This window comes from Caloenas nicobarica, chromosome 1 (assembly GCF_036013445.1).
Source record: "Caloenas nicobarica isolate bCalNic1 chromosome 1, bCalNic1.hap1, whole genome shotgun sequence".
Taxonomy (NCBI): Eukaryota; Metazoa; Chordata; class Aves; order Columbiformes; family Columbidae; genus Caloenas; species Caloenas nicobarica.
In genome coordinates this window covers 207,845,731-207,864,557 of record NC_088245.1, presented here as the reverse complement: position 1 = coordinate 207,864,557, position 18,827 = coordinate 207,845,731, and the positions used below count along the sequence as shown (strand labels likewise).

At 44.7% G+C, this 18,827-nt stretch overlaps 1 protein-coding gene across 1 annotated transcript; it reads left to right on the top strand.

Moving 5' to 3' along the window:
- The first annotated feature begins 6,339 nt into the window (after window positions 1–6,339).
- On the top strand, window positions 6,340–18,605 carry CCDC90B (coiled-coil domain containing 90B). The gene is made up of 9 exons (XM_065633479.1): window positions 6,340–6,464; window positions 8,955–9,074; window positions 11,968–12,071; window positions 14,486–14,587; window positions 15,239–15,280; window positions 15,360–15,431; window positions 15,515–15,568; window positions 16,364–16,478; window positions 17,319–18,605. The coding sequence occupies exons 1-9, from the start codon at window positions 6,368–6,370 to the stop codon at window positions 17,372–17,374; spliced, it is 762 nt and encodes a 253-aa protein (XP_065489551.1). The 5' UTR covers window positions 6,340–6,367; the 3' UTR covers window positions 17,375–18,605.
- Window positions 18,606–18,827: the final 222 nt, after the last annotated feature.

The following is an 18,827-nucleotide window of genomic DNA, read 5'->3' as shown; positions in this document are numbered from 1 at the left end:
TACTTCAGAAGGAAGAAATCTTTCCAGAAAGCATGGCTCAGTGAACTCCTGTATGGGAGGAATATAGAATCTATTTTCTTGTTGTTGTTGATCTGCACTGGAACTAGTCCCCCACTCCCCACTCTTTGTCTCAATATATTTCTGAAGCACAGTTAAGCTCCTAAATCCAATTCAGTTCAAAATTGAGCAGAACATACCAGCCCTTTCCTCTGGGTTTTCCGTAAAGAGCTTGAGCAACTCTGGAGATCTGCTGGGTAACAACATCCTGCCTGCAAGGTACCTCAAATGGCAAATGAGAGTGAAGTTCTGCCAGATGTTCACTAGCAAAATGCTGAAGCACAATAGCCCGTTGAGTAGCCAGCAGTGGCGCAGCCTGCCTTTGGGACACCAAAGAGAGACAGGGCACCACACTGTGACCTGAGTAGTGACTGGAAAACAGAGTCACACTGCAGAGTTCTCCTGTTCCTAAATAGATACGATCCCAATCAGAGCTGAAATTATTAAGGACAATGCTATGATTAATAGCAAGTGTCTTCTAGACACCAGCTCTCTTCTGTCCCACTCCAGGCTGTTGCACCTTGCACACCTTTGCCTCCCAAGCTGTGTCTTGCACTTTGGCTTTGTCTCAGCACTGCGGTGAGGGTGACATCAGAGCCAGTTCTGCTTCCCATGGCACAACCCCCAGCACTACTTCCCTCTTACCTCATGAGATGTAGGAGAACGGGGTGGGGAGGGGGCATGTACAGGTGCACATTGGGGCAGGGATGATAGATGGGTGGTCCCACTACCAGATGGATGATGAGTTGAGAGAGGATGAGGGACTAGTGCTGCACTCAAGAGATTGGGCCACTTTGTAGCATGGCAAATCTCACAGGTCAAGTCCCAGCAGAGAGTTTCGCAGGTATGAAGGCAACCTCCTCCAAAAGTCCCTGTCTGGCCTCTTTACCTCAACGCTCAGTAGTGCTGCAACACTCGGTGGTGGCAAGACACTCACTTTTTCCAGTTTCAGGACTGAGGTGGAATCCTGAAGGATTCAAGGAGACAGGCATCACCTACCAAAGTTCCCTGTCTCCTTGACCATCCCTTTCCATGCTGAATCACTTAGCAGCAGGGCTGCTACAAAACTACCCAAATGACCAGAAAGAGCTCCTCAGAAGCAGTTTCCTAGGAAACAGGGTGGGCACCATGAAAAGACAATACTGAAACTATCTTTTAGAGAGAACGTGATGCTTCCAGGCTTCAACAAAGGCTGTGTGACCAGTATCTGACCACCAGAGACTGGCAAGAGGCTGACAGCAGAGAATCATAGAATCATTTTGGTTGGAAGGACCCTCAAGATCATCAAGTCCAACTGCTAACCTAACTAACACTGTCACTAAACCATGTCCCTATGAACCTTATCTCTGCATCTTTTAAACACCTCCAGGGATGGTGACTCCACTACGTCCCTGGGCAGCCTGTTCCAATGCCTGGCAACACTTTCCGTGAAGAAATGTTTCCTAATATCCAATATAAACCTCCCCTGGTGCAACTTGAGGCCATTTCCTCTTGTCCTGTCACTTGCTAGTTGGGAGAAGAGACCAACCCCCTCCATGCTACAACCTCCTTTCAGGTAGTTGTAGACAGCAATAAGGTCTCCCCATGGAATGGACTAACAAGGGATGGATCCTCCCAGAGCATCCATGGAAATGAAATCCACATGAGGCCCCCAACCATGTCTTTGGTAAGGTGGTACAACTTATGGTGTGTAAACAATCACTTGGACAGTTTTATTACTTTAAACTCCTCATTCCTTACATTTTGTTCCGTTTGTTGAGATTAAATAGTATCTTGCTTTGCTGTGGCTGTTTGTACTCTGTTTGACACTGGTCGCAGGCCACCGAAGGGGTTTGCAAGAGTTCAGTCCAGGGACCTGTGCTCAGTAACATGACCAATACAGAGGCTGCCTCTTCTGGGGCTGGGAGGCTCTGAAATATTCAGAGAGCAGACGGAAAGGGCATTCTGTACTCAACAACTATGAAAATCCAGCAGCAGTTTAGGTTTCTAACTACAGATCAGGGGATACCTGGCCTTGAAAATGTTTGGTTCACCTCATCTCAGTGGACTTGCTACTGATCCAGAGGGAAAATTAACCCTAAGCTGGGAAAGATCTCGAAGAAAACAGCGAGAAAAAAGGAGGCATGTGTGCTCGTTGTTTGCAGAGTGGACTCAAGACAGATGGTCCTTTCTAGCTCCATGTACCAGTGACTAGATAGCACCACCATCAACAACGCTAAACCCTTGATCTGTATCCTGAAGTCAAGGGAGACAACAGGGAGATCCCATGAAGGATGCCAGATTTTGAAAAATATATACTGTACGAAAAACAGGGGAGGAAGGTTAAAAAATTAGTTATCTTGCCTCGTTAGTTTCTCTCTTTCCAACCACCTCAGTGGTTTCAACAGTCTTCTGTCACAGGTCCACATCTGCTTGCCCTACCTATTTTCACCTGTTTGAGAGAGGTGCCTCCTACCCCACGGCATCTCTGCAGAGCGTGGCAGCACGAAGCAATCCCTGCTGCAGCCCTCGTCCAGACAGATGAACAGACAATACAGAGGTTTGTACGTTGTGTATTTGTAAAAGCTGTAGGATGGCTGGCTGAGAGCATAGCAATAGCAGCCCTCCACTGTATTGGTGTAAATGACAATAAATAGAAGAGAGCAGATGGGTGAGTTGGTCAGAATCTGCAGTCCCGTCGTCAGACCCTGTAGGCTGCTGCCCTCCTACGGCAAGCTGGGACGGCCGCGCTGATCTCCAGAGCTGCTCTCTGTTTTATTAAGATGAACTGAGTACCGGCTCAGTACCAGCTGTCAGGAATTACAGCTTCTAAACACCCACTTTGTCAGTTCACTGTCTGTCTGAAGCAGAAAATCAGCACCATGGAGCACTCAGCCTTTCTGTCCTGCGAAGGAAGCCTTTGCAGACAGAAAGGACTGTGTGCTGCTAAGGAGCAATCACCATCCTGAGCCTGCGTGACATCAGTAGCACTGAACAGCAATGTCCCCACAGAGAGGGCACGGATCTGGGTCTCTTCTCCTTTAGTGACAGCTTTTTGTTGCTATTGTTTTGTTGTTGGTGGTGGTTTTTTCTAATGTCTGTCTCTTGGCAACACGGGAGTTGTTGACTTGGCAACTCAGTGTTTTAAATAAGGCGAGGCTTGTTCAAGCATTTCTGCTGAATCCTGCATCTGTTACCATGGCAGGACTATGAAGTTAAACCTCAGTGCAGGTATCAGGCATTTGCTTTCTTGCTAATGCTCCTCCAGTGAGTTCCTCAGCTCCTTGCCCTCTTTGTCACCCTGGTTCAAACCGGTCGCAATGCTTCTTCCCCCAAATATCCCGTTACACATCTTAGCTCCACCTTCCATCTCATCCTAGAATGAATGAAATCAGAATGAAAGCCATGCCCTGAAGGAGGAAGTATCTCTGAGCAAATTAAGATTCGCCCAACTGGCTCTTGTGAACAGAAGGAAACAAGGTGGGACCAAAGCTCCGCGTTGAAATGACAGCCCCTGCCACTGAGTGGAGACGAGCAACTCACGAAGGCTGAAGCCAACCTGGTAGCAGAAAGGACCTTCAAGTAACTGAAAGTCAAAGGGGTTTTATTACCAAGGAGACTCTTCTGCTGTGAAAGCCTGAATTTTTATGTGCCTGCATTAAAGCATCACAGCGTATGAGCTGTGGGAGAAGCAGGCCTCTGGGAAGAGTACCGGGGGACCAGTTCAGACAACCTGCACCTGCTGGTGACTGCTGAAAAACGCATCCTTTTTACTCACAGATGCCTTATTTCATGTCTTATTTTATGTCTCTCAAACTTCACTGGATCAGTTAGAGCTTTTTCTAAAAAGTACTGCTAGCAATCTTCTTTTCTGGTCTGCACTTTTATTTTAAGGCATAACTTCCGCAGCCCTGGACTTCTACAGTGAAACAGATGTCTGAGAGAGCCTAATGTATTTTATTGTAACTAGCACAAACTGAAAAGCGAGAATTCAATTTCGCAAAAATATTCTGAGGCTCTGGAATCTGCATTTTGCATTGATAGGGAGTAAAATGGAAACAAGTTGCAGTTTGAAAGCTTCAGAGTTCAAAATCACGATGATCCAGAGTTATAGTTTCACCTTTCAGAACTGGAGCCAGGGCTGGGTTTGCATTTAAAGTCAGGAATATTTGGACATTGGCAGGGCCAGGCTTAGAGAGGTTCACCTATGGCAGTTTTCCGAGGTGAGAGTAAGTTCAGGACAGAGAATAACGGGAAACCAGGCTAAATCAGGAGCAGTACACATCATCCAAGTAGAGCTGGGAGAAAATAGGGCCCCTTAGAGTCTGCACAGTCCTCTCCATCACAAATCTAGTTCTATGTAAGAAAAATTCAGGGCTGTTCTTTTGTCCCAAAGTCCGTCTTGGGATTGTGTGTGTGCAGTGAATGCTCAGCCCTCCTGTCACCAGACTCTGCATTTTGGGTCAATAGGTTTGCACCTCCAAAGCTGAATTTGCCTGTTCACACTGTTTGCATGGACACTCCACGCCTGCATCTGTACAGATCTGAATTGTTCTTAATTCTGTATGGCCTCTGTTGTAGGCCACTTGAATTTTCTCTAGACTCTACCTGGCCAGAAATTATTCTGGCCTGAAGGCAAGCATCGTCAGGGCTCTTACAAGGAAGGTCTTAGACAAGCTCTCCTGTCCTTGCCCACATTAAGAAGCTTGTCTTAGTCAAACTTCAGTTTAAGCGCTCTCTGGAGAATGCTCAAAGCACTGGGCACCTCCTCCTTGAGTCCCATGTGCACCTCAAGGATGCTCCATCAGACTGACAACACACACAAGCAAACCAGCTGTCCCCAAGGCTGCTCAGCTGCTGCTCCACAGCCCAGCACAGATAGGGTCACCCCCACAGCACGGGTACGGTCACCCCCACAGCACGGGTACGGTCACCCCACCTGCACAGGTTTTTTCAGACAGATCTATCACTTCAAACTGGGAGCACTGTGTGTAGTTCTAGGCACCATGAGACACAAAGGATATAAAGCTACTGGCGAGTGTCTGGAAGAGGCTACAAAGTTGGTGAAGGGTTTGGAGAGGAAGCCGTATGAGGAGCGGCTGAAGTCACTGGGTTTGTTCAGCCTGGAGGAGACTGAGGGGAGAGAGACCTCATGGCGGCTGCAGCTTCCTCACCAGGGGAGGAGGAGGGGCAGGGCTGAGCTCTTCTCTGGTGACCAGTGACAGAACCCGAGGGAACGGCAGGAAGATGTGCCAGGGGAGGTTCAGGTTGGACATGAGGAAAAGGTTCTTCCCCCAGAGGGTGCTGGACACTGGAACAGGCTCCCCAGGGAGGTGTCCCGGCCCCAGGCCTGACCGTGTTCAAGAAGAGACTGGACAACGGCCTCAGACACACGTTGCGACCTGTGGGGTTGTCCTGTGCAGGGACAGGAGCTGGACTCGATGATCCCTGTGGGTCCCTTCCAGCTCAGGCCTTGCTATGATACGATTCTATGACTTGCTGCCACCGCTGGCCTAAAATCCCAGCCGACCCAGACTGACCTGCTACAGATCAGCCTCTTGCACGTCCCCGCGCCTCAGCCGAGCCGTGGGAAGCGCTGGTGGGCTGACACAGCCAGGCTGCTGACACAATTCGAGCTCGGAAACGGCGAGGAAGGACCTCAGGCAAGAAAAAGCTTCACACTGCAGCATCAGCTTCTCTGAGTGGATGGCTCTACAGTATGTATGTTCAATCCGATGAAAAAACAAATCCACTAACACATTTAGACAACAAAAAGCTGCGTGTTTAAAAGCTGACATGTCTCAGTGAAAAAAGATTGTTTCATTCCACAGTAAGTTTTAGAGTTATTTTAGATTATTTGTATGTAGTATTCAGTGTTCCTGCACTCAAACACAAGGATTTCCGTTGTCTCTTTAATCTTACACAGACTTTGGTTTGGTTCCTGCAGCCGGCTCAGTTACAGTCACTGCTGTAGAGCAGATATGAGGCAACATGAGGCCCCTGGGGACATGGTTTAGTGCCAGTGTTGGGCTAACGGTTGGACTCGATGATCCTGAGGGTCTTTTCCAACCAAAATGCTTCTATGATTCGATGTAACCTGATCCACCAAGCGACGCAACGGAACTTCCCGTTGTTTAGATGCCACGAAGCTGTCGCTCCTCCCCTCCGCATGGCGGCGCAGCGCCACCGCCCTCAGCCCGGGCCCCTGAAGACTACAGTACCCAGCACGCCCCGCGGGGCTCGACCGGAACGGGCGGGGCCAGCGCTTGCGCAGTGGGGCCGGTGGGCGGTGTGCGGCGGCGCGGAGCGGAAGCGGCGGGCTCGTGGCGCGATGAGGGGAGCGGCGCGCGGGGCCGCGCTGCTCGCCTGGGGCGGTGGCTCCAGCCTGGGAGCGCCCCGGGTCCTAATGCCCCCCGCCCCGCGGAGAGGTGAGAGTGACACGGGTGTGGGGCGGGGAACGCGAGCGGCCGGGTCGGCGGGTTGCGGGGACGGGCGGGGGCAGCTTGAGGAGGGGGGAGCAGTGGGAGCGAGCCAAGGGCTGCAGAAAGTCACCTCAGCATGGTGGCTCCGCTCGGCCTGTGACACCAGCAGCGAGTTTGGAGGACAGGTTTGGGCTGGGAGGCTCACGGAGCTGGTGAGGGGCTGGAGCACGAGTGTGATGGGAGCGGCTGAGGGAGCTGGGGCTGTTCAGCCTGGAGAACAGGAGCTGAGGGGAGAGCTGATCGCTGTCTGCAACTGCCTGAAAGGAGCTTGGAGCGTGGAGGGGGTTGGTCTCTTCTCCCAAGGAACAGGTGATAGGACGAGAGGAAATGGCCTCAAGTTGCACCAGGGGAGGTTCAGATTGGATATTAGAAAAAAATTCTTCACAGAAAGTGCTGTCAGGCATTGGGACAGGCTGCCCAGGGCAGTGGTGGAGTCACCATCCCTGGAGGGGTTTAAAAGACATGTAGACGAGGTTCTTAGGGACATGGTTTAGGGGTGGACTTGGCAGCGTTAGGTTTACAGTTGGAATCAGTGATTTTAAGGTCTTTTCCAACCACCATGATTCTATGATCAAGTCGATACAGGAGTGAAGTGATAGGAAGCGGGGCAGCATCTCCAGGCAGCCAAAAGCCTCACGCTGCAGCATCAGCTTTTCTGAGTGAATGGCTCTACAGTGTATATGTGCAATCCAATGAAAAAAAAATGTACTAATGTGACAGATAAACTTACTCAACACAGACAGAGTCTATGCTCAAGAGAAGTTTATTGTAGTAAAGCAAAGCAGCGCTGGGTGCATGGGGAATCAGCGTTCCACCTGCACGCACACCTGACAAAGTTTTTAGTGGTCATTATATACTCCCCGCTTTGTTATTACAATTCTCTATTTTTGGGAATTATCCCACCTACTAATACATATTCATACTAATAGATACGCATGCTCTGTCTTGGTGTTGGGGTCTTCTCTCCCCATCTGGTGGTCATCAGGATGAAGGCTCTCATCTTCCTCAGTTTGTCCTCTATCTGAACTCGGGGGTCCTTGTAGAAAAAAAATCACTGTCCTTCTGGCTTTGGCTGACGTTTCTATTATCTCCCCAATTTGATCATCTTCTTGTCCTTCAGTCCACGATTTATCTGTTCCTGTTCCTGTGTTTCGGTACATCTGGTTTCCTCAAAATAGACTCAGAACATCCTTATCAATAACATGAGCCATCTGCCATCTCATTTAACTAGCAACAGGAATCACTAGGTCGCTCTAACATTTACTACACTAACATAGTTAGAGGACCAAAAGCTGTGTGTGTAAAAGCTGTTCTGTCTCAGTGAAAAAAGGATGTTTTATTCCACAGTGAGGTTTAGAGTCATTTTAAATTATTTGTACATAGTATTCGGTGCTCCTGCACTCAAACACAAAGATTTATTTTGTCTCTTTGATCTTAAATCTTACGCAGACTTTGGTTTGGGTACTACAGCAGGTTTAGTTATAGTCACTTATTTAGAGCAGACACAAAGCAGCACGTAACTTGGTTTATCAAGTGACACAACAGAACTTCCCTGTTGTTTAGATGGCTTGAAGCTTTTGAGTAAAAGTCTAGATAAGATACAGAACAACATCTCGGTTAAGGCAGAGATCCAGCAGCAAGAAAGGTTTCGAGTAAGTACTGATTTAGAAGTAACAGGGCTTTTTAGATAACAAAGAATCTATCAGAACACAATCTGTAACATTCAGGGCCCCACAGAGATAAGATGAAGGGAAAAAATATCTTTGAAATAAAGTAGGAGAAGTTGTGAGGCACCTTTTGGGCAGGCGTTCATGTAATAAATAGGGTGGTACTTTAACTAATACCTGTCTTGGAGGTTTTGGGTACAGACATCGTATTGCTTTGTTTCCCAGTTGCTTTACTGGTAAATCAGGAAATAATTCTGAACACTAGATTTGCATAACTTTCTAAAAAAATAAAAATCTATAGCTTTATCTTTACACATGGGACTTTCCCTGTTGGAATGGATAGTCGTAGAAGAAAGTGTAAAAAGAACGTGTTTGAGGGACTCTTTGAAGAACCAAATGAATGATGTTGGCTGTAACCAGCAGAAATTGGTGATGTTTTAGAACTGCTGATGCTTTAAAAGTAGGAACATTATTTGATGTTTCTGAAATATTATAAAACGATTGTGGTGGCTTCGGTGTATCAGGATGCCTGTCTGTTGTACAGCTTCCTAATTACACAAATGCAATTAAGATTGAGATATGAGTCCTAGTTAGTGTAGATTTCCTATGGAAAAGGGATTGATGGTTCCTGACATGTGCTGTATCCCAGCTGTCAAAAGGACACAGCTTTTTGTTGCAACTTCCGTACAGCTTTCCTATGAAATTAGAATGAGTGTATTGCAGGATAAACCAACCACGTTAAGTTTAAAGCACGTGTTGTCACTTCCAGGTTTTGCTGCCTCGCTCATTAGAAACTCGTATGATGTCAGAAGAGTTGAAATCACTCCCCTGGAGCAGAGGAAGGTAACTTTTGATACCCATGCTTTAGTGCGGGATCTGGAAGCCCATGGTAAGTGATGTCTGATACATAATTCAAAGGAAAACTTTTAGTTTAAGTGCTATAACTGTCAGTTTTCCCAAAGTACCAATATTTGGTGTTATGAAATGTTTTGGCAGCCTCTGGAGGAGGCTGGTGAAGGAGAGGCATCTGACACTGTTTGATGCCTTTGTGACCATACAAATAACTATTACATTAGATTTACCTTCTTTGTACCTGCAGGCAAGTTTATAGTGTCTTCCAGCTGAGGAACATAATACAGTTAACAAATGTAAAGCTACAATAACAGTTAAAGAACTGTTTTCCAGCAAAAACGAAGCTTTAGTAGAAGTTCTTTCTACTAGCCTGCTAATAGTAACTTAAGGTTTTTTTCTAACTAGAGATATTTGCAGCAGCGTAGTGCCGTGACACATTCTTAGTACCTCTACTTTTTATTTTATGAGTGTGGCATTCCAAATCACAGAACCATGGAACAGTTTGGGTTGGAAGGGCCCTTCAAAGCTCATCCAGTGCCACCCCTGCCATGAGCAGGGACATCTGCACCAGCTCAGGTTGCTCAGAGCCCCGTCCAGCCTGGCCTGGGATGTCTCCAGGGACGGGGCATCCACCACCTCTCTGGCCAACCTGGGACAGGGTCTCACCGCCCTCATTGTAAAAAATTTCTTCCTCATGTCTAAAATCTCCCCACTTTTAGTTTGAAACCAATCGCTCTTGTCCTGTCACTACAGGCCCTGCTAAAAAGCCTGTCCCCATCTCATAGGGCTCCTCTAAGTCCGATGAAAAGTCCCTCTGGCCATGCGTTCTGTCTCCTGACGGCAGCTGTGAGTCAGTGCCTGCAGAAGAGGGTCAGAACGGGGCAGATGTGTCTGACGCATCCTTTTGTACTTTCTAAGCCTCTGCTTGTTTTCACCCTAGAGGTGTTTTGGGTCAGATATGAATTTTAGTAACCTTCAGCGGAATTCTTTTCACAAGCTTATCCAGTCCCTGAACCACTATAAATCGATTAGTACCAAAACGCCCTTTCTCCTGGAGTTTCAAACATCCGCTCCCTTTGTTCAAGCAGAACAACCTGGCTTCTACAAGGTTATTTTGATGCCCCCTCAGCTCTTTTGTGGGAAGAGGTAATGAACGCTTGACATCTTATGCCACTCATGATTATGTACATTTCTGTCACATTCCGCCATCATTCTTTCCCAAACAGAAGAGTTCTAGCTTGTTGAATTTTTCCGTGAGCAGTAGCTTTCCCACACTTTTGATCATTCATAATGCCCTTCTGTTGAATCTTTTCTACTTCCATCACATCCTGTTTCAAAGGGGAGGGCACAGAGCTGCTGGCACTATCTGACAGCTGAGTGTCGCTTGGATTCGAACAGTGACATAGTGTGGCATCTATTTCATTCTGTTCTCCTTTTCTTAGTAATTCCTAAGGATTTTGCTTGCTTGATTGATCCCAACTAAGCATTAAGCTGATATCTTCATCAAACTAGCAACTATCTCTTAAAATCCCAAGATCTTTCTCCTAAGTGACAGTTGGAACTTTATCCAGTCTGAGGATAGGGGTTTTTCCACTGTTTGGGTCTAATGATAATAGGTATTAGAAGACTCCTAATAGTCCACTAACAATGTTTATATTTTTTGTGCATGTCAGACTTGTCAGCCTGTAGTTCCCTCCATCTCTCCTGGAACAGTTTTTAAAAACTGACGTTGTATTTGCCATTTTCCAGTCCTCAGCTAACCGAAGCTGCACCAAAGTCTGTCTGTATTCAGTTTAATTTGTTCCCTAACTCCTACAAATACTTCAGTACTACAATGACAGGGCTCTATAGGTAAAAGCTATACATATCACAAAAGTGAGAGAGGTGTTTAGTTTTTCTCAAACTGGCAGCGGGCAGTTTTCAGGCTCCGTTCTCTTGCTTGTGTGAATTTCTCCACATTTCCCAAACTTCCATGCAACAAGGACAGTTCCTGCTACAAAGGAAGAACAAAATAATGAAGCGGCAAAAATCTAAGTAACCCTGAAAATTCAGAGGGACGGAAGCATCGCACCTCTCAGTGAAGGGAAACTGTCACGAAGCACGCACAGCTTTTCTAGTGATGTGAACCAATGGTGCAGCTTGACAGTACCAGTATTTTAGAAGGGAGCAGTGGCACGTTGCTCTAAATAGTTTGCCTTGAAAGCATTTTTCAACGAAAAGTTAATTGATCCTACTTTATAAAACAGGTCAATTGAAATAAAACACCTCAGTGAGGCTGCTGGAAAGAAATCCTTAGGGTGAAAGCTCTCAGCACTAGATCAGATGTGGCTAAAATGACAGCTGTTGTTTTGTTTTTTCACTCTTCACCGCAAATCATCTTTAACACTTCAGAATTGCACCAAGCTATGGACAAAGTGTAATTTTTATCATCAGAAAGCAAAAGTCCCCGTTTGAATTTGTTCTGCAGGCGATGGATGTAGCAGTTTTAAAATCCGTTTTGCACGTGTTCATATCTGTGCAGAACAATTTCAATAAATGCAGACTTTTAAATTTTATTACTCATATCATACATGCTTTGTAGGTCAAGGTAAGTTTGATTTTTAACAGAATTTGTGAAAGTTCATTATAAAATTATAAAACGCATGAGCAGTTAAACATTGTACAGAAATTCAGTCCTTCCATCAGCTGCATGCACAGACCTTTTCGGTATATCGGAAGTTAATGTGGTTCAGGTTTTTGCAGCATTAAGTTTGTGGTTTTTTCTAGTTAAAAGTCCCTGTGACTGACTCCTCGCCATCAGTTTTCAGGAATTGTGTGACTTCCCATTTGCCGCTGTAGGTGCAGCACTGGAGGGTCCACTTTATTCTGTATCTCTTGCTCTTCATCCAGCTTTCTACAATCCCCTTCACTTGTCATCCTCCATCTTCCAGGCTTTGGGAAGGAACAAGCGGAGACCATCGTGTCTGCGTTGATAACCCTATCGAACGTCAGCTTGGACACCGTCTATAAGGACATGGTTACACAGGCTCAGCAGGTAAAAAGTAATTTATGGCGTACGTATACAGCATTGTATAACTATAATGGCTCATATTTGCGTATTTAAAAGACAAGTGAGCAACTCTAGTACTGTGAGCACTCCGCTGAGAGAGGTTTTCCTAAGTTTCAAGGTGGTATTAAGGACAGTAATATCTTACACCTTCCATCTCACAGGAGTGTTTTTCAGATGCAGCCACGATACATAAATGTAATGCAGAGATTGTGTCATTTGCTGCTGAAAAGCTCTGAAGGGAAACCAGACTCTTAACTGTGCTTTACAGCGGTAGAGGGCAGAAGAGGGATTCAAGGAGGGGATCCTGAGACATAAAAAAACCACCTAGAATATCAGAAAATTTTCGGGGGTTTTATAGAACTTTAATAAAGATGTCAGCTCTTTTTTTGAGATACGCTGTTATTTGGCCTGTTTTCCTATTCATAAACTAAAAACTACTAGTAAAAGTGGTTTATTGTTTTATTCTGCACTTAGTAAAAGCTAAATGTGGTGAGGGTGTGGGCACAAACACACACAAACACAACACAGGGCTGGTGTGAAAGTGCAGGGCCAGGAGCTGTTCCCAACAGGCAGGGTGGACAGAGCTGCTGTGATTCAGTAGGAAGAGATTTGAGCTACCTGGATGTCACCTGTGGCACCTGATGTGCCCTCGAGGACAAAGCGGGCTCTGAATTATGTGGTTGTTGGTATAAATCTGGCTGTTGGCACCGGGCAGGTCAGCACCTCAGCCCACATTCCAGCAAAGCATCAAGGTGTCTCCTCCACTTTGGTGTTGAGGCTCATGCTGGTGGGTGATGCATGGAGGTGGTGAATCAGTTAAGCAGCATCACTGGGTTTTCTGCTGATCATCGAGGTGGTGACAAGGTTTGTTTCAACAAATTGCCAAAATTTAGAAAAAAACATTAGCTTTTCTTGTAGGCTGGACATCTGGGCCAGGAAGCAAAGCTCTGATGCACATGAATGCTTTTAATAATTATTCAGGAAGGCTGAAATTATGTGCCATTCTGCTCACAACCAGAGAATCATAGAACAGTTTGGGTTGGAAGGGACCTTCAAAGCTCACCCAGTGCCACCCCTGCCATGAGCAGGGACATCTGCACCAGATCAGGTTGCTCAGAGCCCCGTCCAGCCTGGCCTGGGATGTCTCCAGGGACGGGGCATCTACCACCTCTCTGGGCAACCTGGGCCAGGGTCTCACCAGTGTTCTTCAGTGAGTTAATGCAGTTAAGCGTTCATCGCGATTTTATTTAAGCTGCCGAGCCTTACTTCCAAGGGATTTTTATCTTACTGGCATTAATTCTTAATAAGAGTTATTTAACCTTTTCATATAAATCTCAGAAGAAGACAGGAACTTTTGTCTCTCTGTTTTCTTCATCAAAATGTTAATCTTGCTTTTTGGAAATCCTATTATATGTAAAGAAAGTCAGTATCCCGTATGTAATTTGCATGGAATTGTGTTACAAACACTGAGGTTTGTAGTGCAGTCAGTGTTGAGGCTGAATGTTTTGAGCTGGGATGAGGCAAATTAGCTCCTCAGTGTAAATGCAACTGAAGTTTTCCCAGGAATTGTGAAAACTTCATTGTGTTTAACAAAGTAGCCAGACTTCAGTGGAAGCTGGGTCAGGGCATATTTTAAGGAATTTAGTTCAACATAGGACCTGGGAAATACGGTTTGCTTGGAGTCTGAATAACAGCTTATTGTCTTGCTGGCTCTGGGCTTTAAAAGCAGAATCCCACAGAGAAATGTCATTTTCCGCGCTAAATTGTAACTTCCTGATGCAAGCCAGAGGAGGGTTGCTTTAGAGATTCTAAAATACAAAGTTTTTTTCCTTTATTTTCTTTTTTTTTTTTTTCTTTTTTTTGACTCTGTAGAAGTGGAATTCGGAACTGGTTAGTCCAAACACCAGGAAGGCGTTTTTCGTTGCTTTCCAACAATGCTGTACTAGTCTGCCTCGCGCTTTTAACGCCAAAAGGACAGTGTGATATTCATATCGTTAAGTCTTCGGCTTTGGATGACTTTTGGGGACTGAGGAACTGGATCCAAACCAACAGTTAAAGCTTCATCGGCTACTGGATGTTCATTGAAAATGGAACTGAATGAAGGACTAAGCTGTAGTTTCGGGTCTATTTCATTTCACAGCTACTTGGACTAATCCCTCTGGCTTTTTTTGCTTAAATTCGGGATTTGTGTATTAAAGCAACAGAAAAAGCACAAAGCCAAAACCTCTTGAATCTTTCAAGCAAATTACAGCTATAAAATTCTGTGTTTGTGTCACTTCCTTGATGGAGAATCTCCCTATTTTTGTGCTCTGTAGCTAATTTTGTAATTTTAGACCTAAAACTCCTTCCTTGCCAGAAAGTCTGCCACTTAATTGTTGACATGTTTTATTGTTTCTAAGGAAATAACGTTACAGCAGATAATGGCACATTTGGACTCCATTCGAAAAGACATGGTCATCCTGGAGAAAAGTGAATTTGCAAACTTGAGAGCAGAGAATGAGGTACTAATATTTTTAATTAAGCAGTTAAATTGCGATATAGGTTGTGTTATACCTGTTGTACATTTTTGTGGAACAAAATATAAATGTAAAAGTAATTATGGATACTTTTATCAGCATTGAGGTGTTTATAGATTACAGCTTCTGTGATTCCATAAAAATGTATTTCACGTGATAACACTTGTTCGGTTCTTCAGTAAAGAAAAAAAAATCTACACATCTTAGAATGGTCTTCTGAATTTTTATTAAAGGATGATTCTGGTCCAGTCTTGTCACCATGAACTGTGCAATGCAAGGAGAGTAATCAGCTGTTTCTTTGCAGGAATTTAATTAAACTGGTGACTGAGACACGTTTTGCTTTTGCTTGACAGCATTTTGGTATTTTTCTGCTATCTTCAGTCTCAGAATAACAAGATCATCACCACTACAAAATAACCCCTTTATTTTGAGCAAAATTCCCAGCAGACTATATATGGCTGTACAAATTGAACACACCAGTTAGGATATTTAATCAAGAACAAATCGCCCCTTTGGGAGAACAATTATGAAAGAATAATTGTGTGCATGCGGTGGTAACACTGACATGACTGATTGACTTGGTCAGCAGTTTTCTGAATTTGTAAAATCGTTTTTGTTTTTCTCCTCTGCACGTAGAAAATGAAAATTGAATTAGATCAAGTTAAACAGCAGCTAATGGTAAGTAAACAGGAAGTACTTGCACACTCCTATTAGGGAAAGTAAATAGTTATTTTAATAATATTTCTTTGCTTTAAAGAATGAAACCGGTAAAATCCGAGCTGACAGCAAGCTGGACATAAACCTGGAGAGGAGCAGAGTGACAGATATGGTAAGCTGGTCTGTGAAGATACCCTTATCTGTTTTGTGTATTGTTTTTTATTACTACAATTGTAATTTGTTTTTTATCCAAAGTTTACAGATCAGGAGCGGAAACTGATGGAAGCAACTACAGAGTTTCATAAAAAAGTAAGCACTGAACAAGGCTCGTTTTGTCTTGAGCAGGATACAGTTATGTGTCACGTGTTACGTAAACCCCAGACTTCCGTGAAAATTATTATTTTCGGATGCGGTAAAGCCAAAGGCTGGGCTGTGTCGCTCTTGTCTGTTGTACGAGGCCTGTGGGATTTGCACTGTCCAGGCAGGAGGAGACACACAAGTCTCGTCTCTTGCTTCCCAGCATCTTGTGTGCGGGATGTGACAGGCAGGACGCGCGCTGTCCCTCTGCCCTTCCCAGCGGTGACAGATGAGCTGATCGGCTGTACCAGGATGGGATTTGGGCTGTACCGGGGTGGGGTTCAGGCGCCTGCAGCCGAGCGGCTGTTTCAAGGGCTGCAAGTCCCCAAAGCTGCTGGCGGGTGCTGCAGAGCAAGAGGCTGAAGGTGGCCGTGTCCTGTCTTCAGCGTCTCCTCCCTTTTCTGGACATGGCTTGCGAATGCTTCAGCTTTTGTTTTGCAAACATTTCGGGATTCTGCCTGTGCGCTGTAGAATGCCGCCTTTAGGAAGCACTGGCATATCAGGGACAAAAATCTGTATGATCTGAGTTTTCTTTTTTTTCTGTCTCCTTCTCTAATATTCTTCCTGCATCATATTAAATGCTGTTCTGTGTCTTCTCAGATCTCTTGCCTGTTACACATTTTACTTCAGCAATAGGTTGGAAATTTGTTTCTCTCTTGTTGCTCGTGGCATGGTATTCCTGCTTGACTTTGCAGAGCTAAAAAGATTAGAGATCATCGTCAAATAGATGCTCTTTTAATGTTTCAGGATTCAAGCACCAACAGCGTTATCTCAGAAATCAGTAATAAAATTGACACTGAAATAGCTTCCTTAAAAACACTCATGGAATCGAATAAACTCGACACGATACGTTATTTGGCAGGTATGTAATAGGCGAGGAGGTGAGTACCAGTGTTGGGTGTATAAAATTTTATTCAGGAGTGCATGCAAAGTGAATTCAAGAAGTCAGTTGTGCAGCAGCAGACTGGTGGGATTGAGGGGGAGATCCCCCCAAACCTCCCATCCATCCTCCCCAGACACAGTTTCAGGGTGGCCAAGCAGAACAAATTGCAGTCTCATTTGAGATTGTTTTCTTCACTTAACCAGTGAAATTTTTATTGTATCAGAGCTGGATAAAAAGAGAGTAACGTGTTCTAGTTGGAAGTGAGAACAAGTTCGAAGGGAAACATAATTAGCTTTACTCGAGCACTAATTGAAACAGCAGCTTTACAAATCTGAAAGACAACTCGTCAGGCTTCAGAGGTGCTGCCTCGATATCCTCGTGTTGGATACGTGTACTTTTAGTTCGTTGTCGTTTTGTTCAGTGGGAAGTCCTTTTTATTGTGTCTAACGCAAGGCCTGGTGCAGCCGTCTCTCCTGTAACGCCATTTCCGATCGATGAGTGACAGCAGTAAAAGTCACTGTCACCTGTTGTGCTCTGTCTGACCCATCGCAGTCATTCCGATGTGTCCCTGAAAACACGGTTCCTCAGGCTGCCAAGGGTGACCTCTCGTCTCCCAGCGGAGACCCTGCAGGAAGTTACATCTACAACAAGTTATTATCTTCTAAAATTATTCTATCGCACCTGCAGCAATTCGGGAAGTTCAGGAGGCTCTGCGCTGGAGTCGTTACCGTTCTTCCATCTGTCTGCACTTAATTTCCTGTATGTAGTTGATACAATTTAGCATCCAGGTAATTATTTCTTTTTTTTTTTTCTTAACAGCCTCAGTATTCACTTGCTTAGCAATAGCGCTGGGATTTTACAGGTTCTGGAAGTAGAAGTGAAATGACTGCATCAAATATGGATGGAGAAAAGGCCAGCCGGGCAACAGCAGTTCAAGCATGTTCATGCTGTAAATAACCTTGGTACCTTTTTGGTTTGATGTTCTTACTGTGCACTGAAGTGTTTTCTGAATATGTAACACTAACGATCAAAATAACTGGGGAGGAGCAAGTAGGCAAATAGTAATATTTTATTGTCCCCTATCAAATACTGTATTTATTTCAAAGGATTTCTTATGCTGAATCGCAAATCTTAATGTGTTTTAGAATTAATTTGGTTTTCATTTTGGAACATTCTCAGTGGAACATCCTCACTCTCGTCTCCTCTCAAAATGGAAATATTAAACATTTGATATGCCCTTGAAATGGGGATACTCTTCCCAAATTAGTATTCTCAATATGGGAATACAAAATGCCAGATTCCAACAGATCTGCTCTGATCCAAGTAAATTTATCTTAAATGTAGGGTCTGGATTTTTGCCTTCGGTGTGTTCCTCTCTTTTCTGATGGATTGAAGCCTGGCCCTTTGGGGGTTTTATTTACATATAAACACACACTCCGAGGCCTTTAGTAAAGAATCCTTGTTTTTCTTGAAAACAGGTTTATGTAAATATAAAATCTCATGTAGAACTAAAATGTCTCCATAGATTTATTTTCTTTAGTATCTCTTGCAATTTCCATAACCCCAGATGTCAACAGAATGAGAGAACTTCTCCATCTTGGTCTTTCCAAGAGAAAGGTCTCCAGTCTCGGCAGCTGCGTACAGCCCTGGGGCAGATAAGTGCTCTTAACTCCTCGCTTCAAGTAGCGCAGAGTATTTCCAAAACACCTCAGGTATTTCATGGGCAGAGGATCTGGCTTGTAACATGCAAATACTCCACATCTGAGTGGTGCTGGTGTGGTCATTGTCCTCCTCTCACGGCTGGTGGTGGCCCCTCTACCTCTGCAAGGACCACACAACTCTTCTTGCAGAGAAGAGATGGGACATAGCAGGTGGGTGCCTTCCATAACTGAAGCAGTTACACCTTGTCGAGTACAATTACATATGCTCGGTTTGATTCTTTTAATAAAATAATAATTTAAAAAGTCCTTCCTGGATTAAACTTTCAAGAATAGGCCCTTTATGAGTATACAGTATGACCAGCGGCATTTTTATTGCAGTTTTATTCTGTTTACAGTTGAACTTGCTGGTATCCTTCCAATTTTTTTCTTCTGTGCAATAAATTATTTGTCATCTTCATTTAAGATAATAAAATTTAGTTTCTTGTATTTGCTATCTGAAAGACTGGTATACAGATTACCAGACTGTGAAAACGTGGCTTTTACAACAGGCGCAGTGCTGTTCTATGGGGAGTTGGGGCTGTTTTTTCTGTTGTCCGTGTGTTTGTCAATAGCCGTGGGCGCTGGCAGTGGGAAGCTCAGCAGGCGGCCAGCCCCCACTTGTGCCTGT

What these genes read in the sequence shown, in the direction of transcription:
- CCDC90B (XM_065633479.1), top strand. Translation starts at nt 6,368, where the DNA reads ATGAGGGGAGCGGCGCGCGGGGCCGCGCTGCTCGCCTGGGGCGGTGGC. An exon ending in TGGTTACACAGGCTCAGCAG is followed by an intron (nt 12,072 to 14,485) that starts GTAAAAAGTAAT and finishes ATTGTTTCTAAG; the next exon opens with GAAATAACGTTACAGCAGAT. An exon ending in CTACAGAGTTTCATAAAAAA is followed by an intron (nt 15,569 to 16,363) that starts GTAAGCACTGAA and finishes TTAATGTTTCAG; the next exon opens with GATTCAAGCACCAACAGCGT.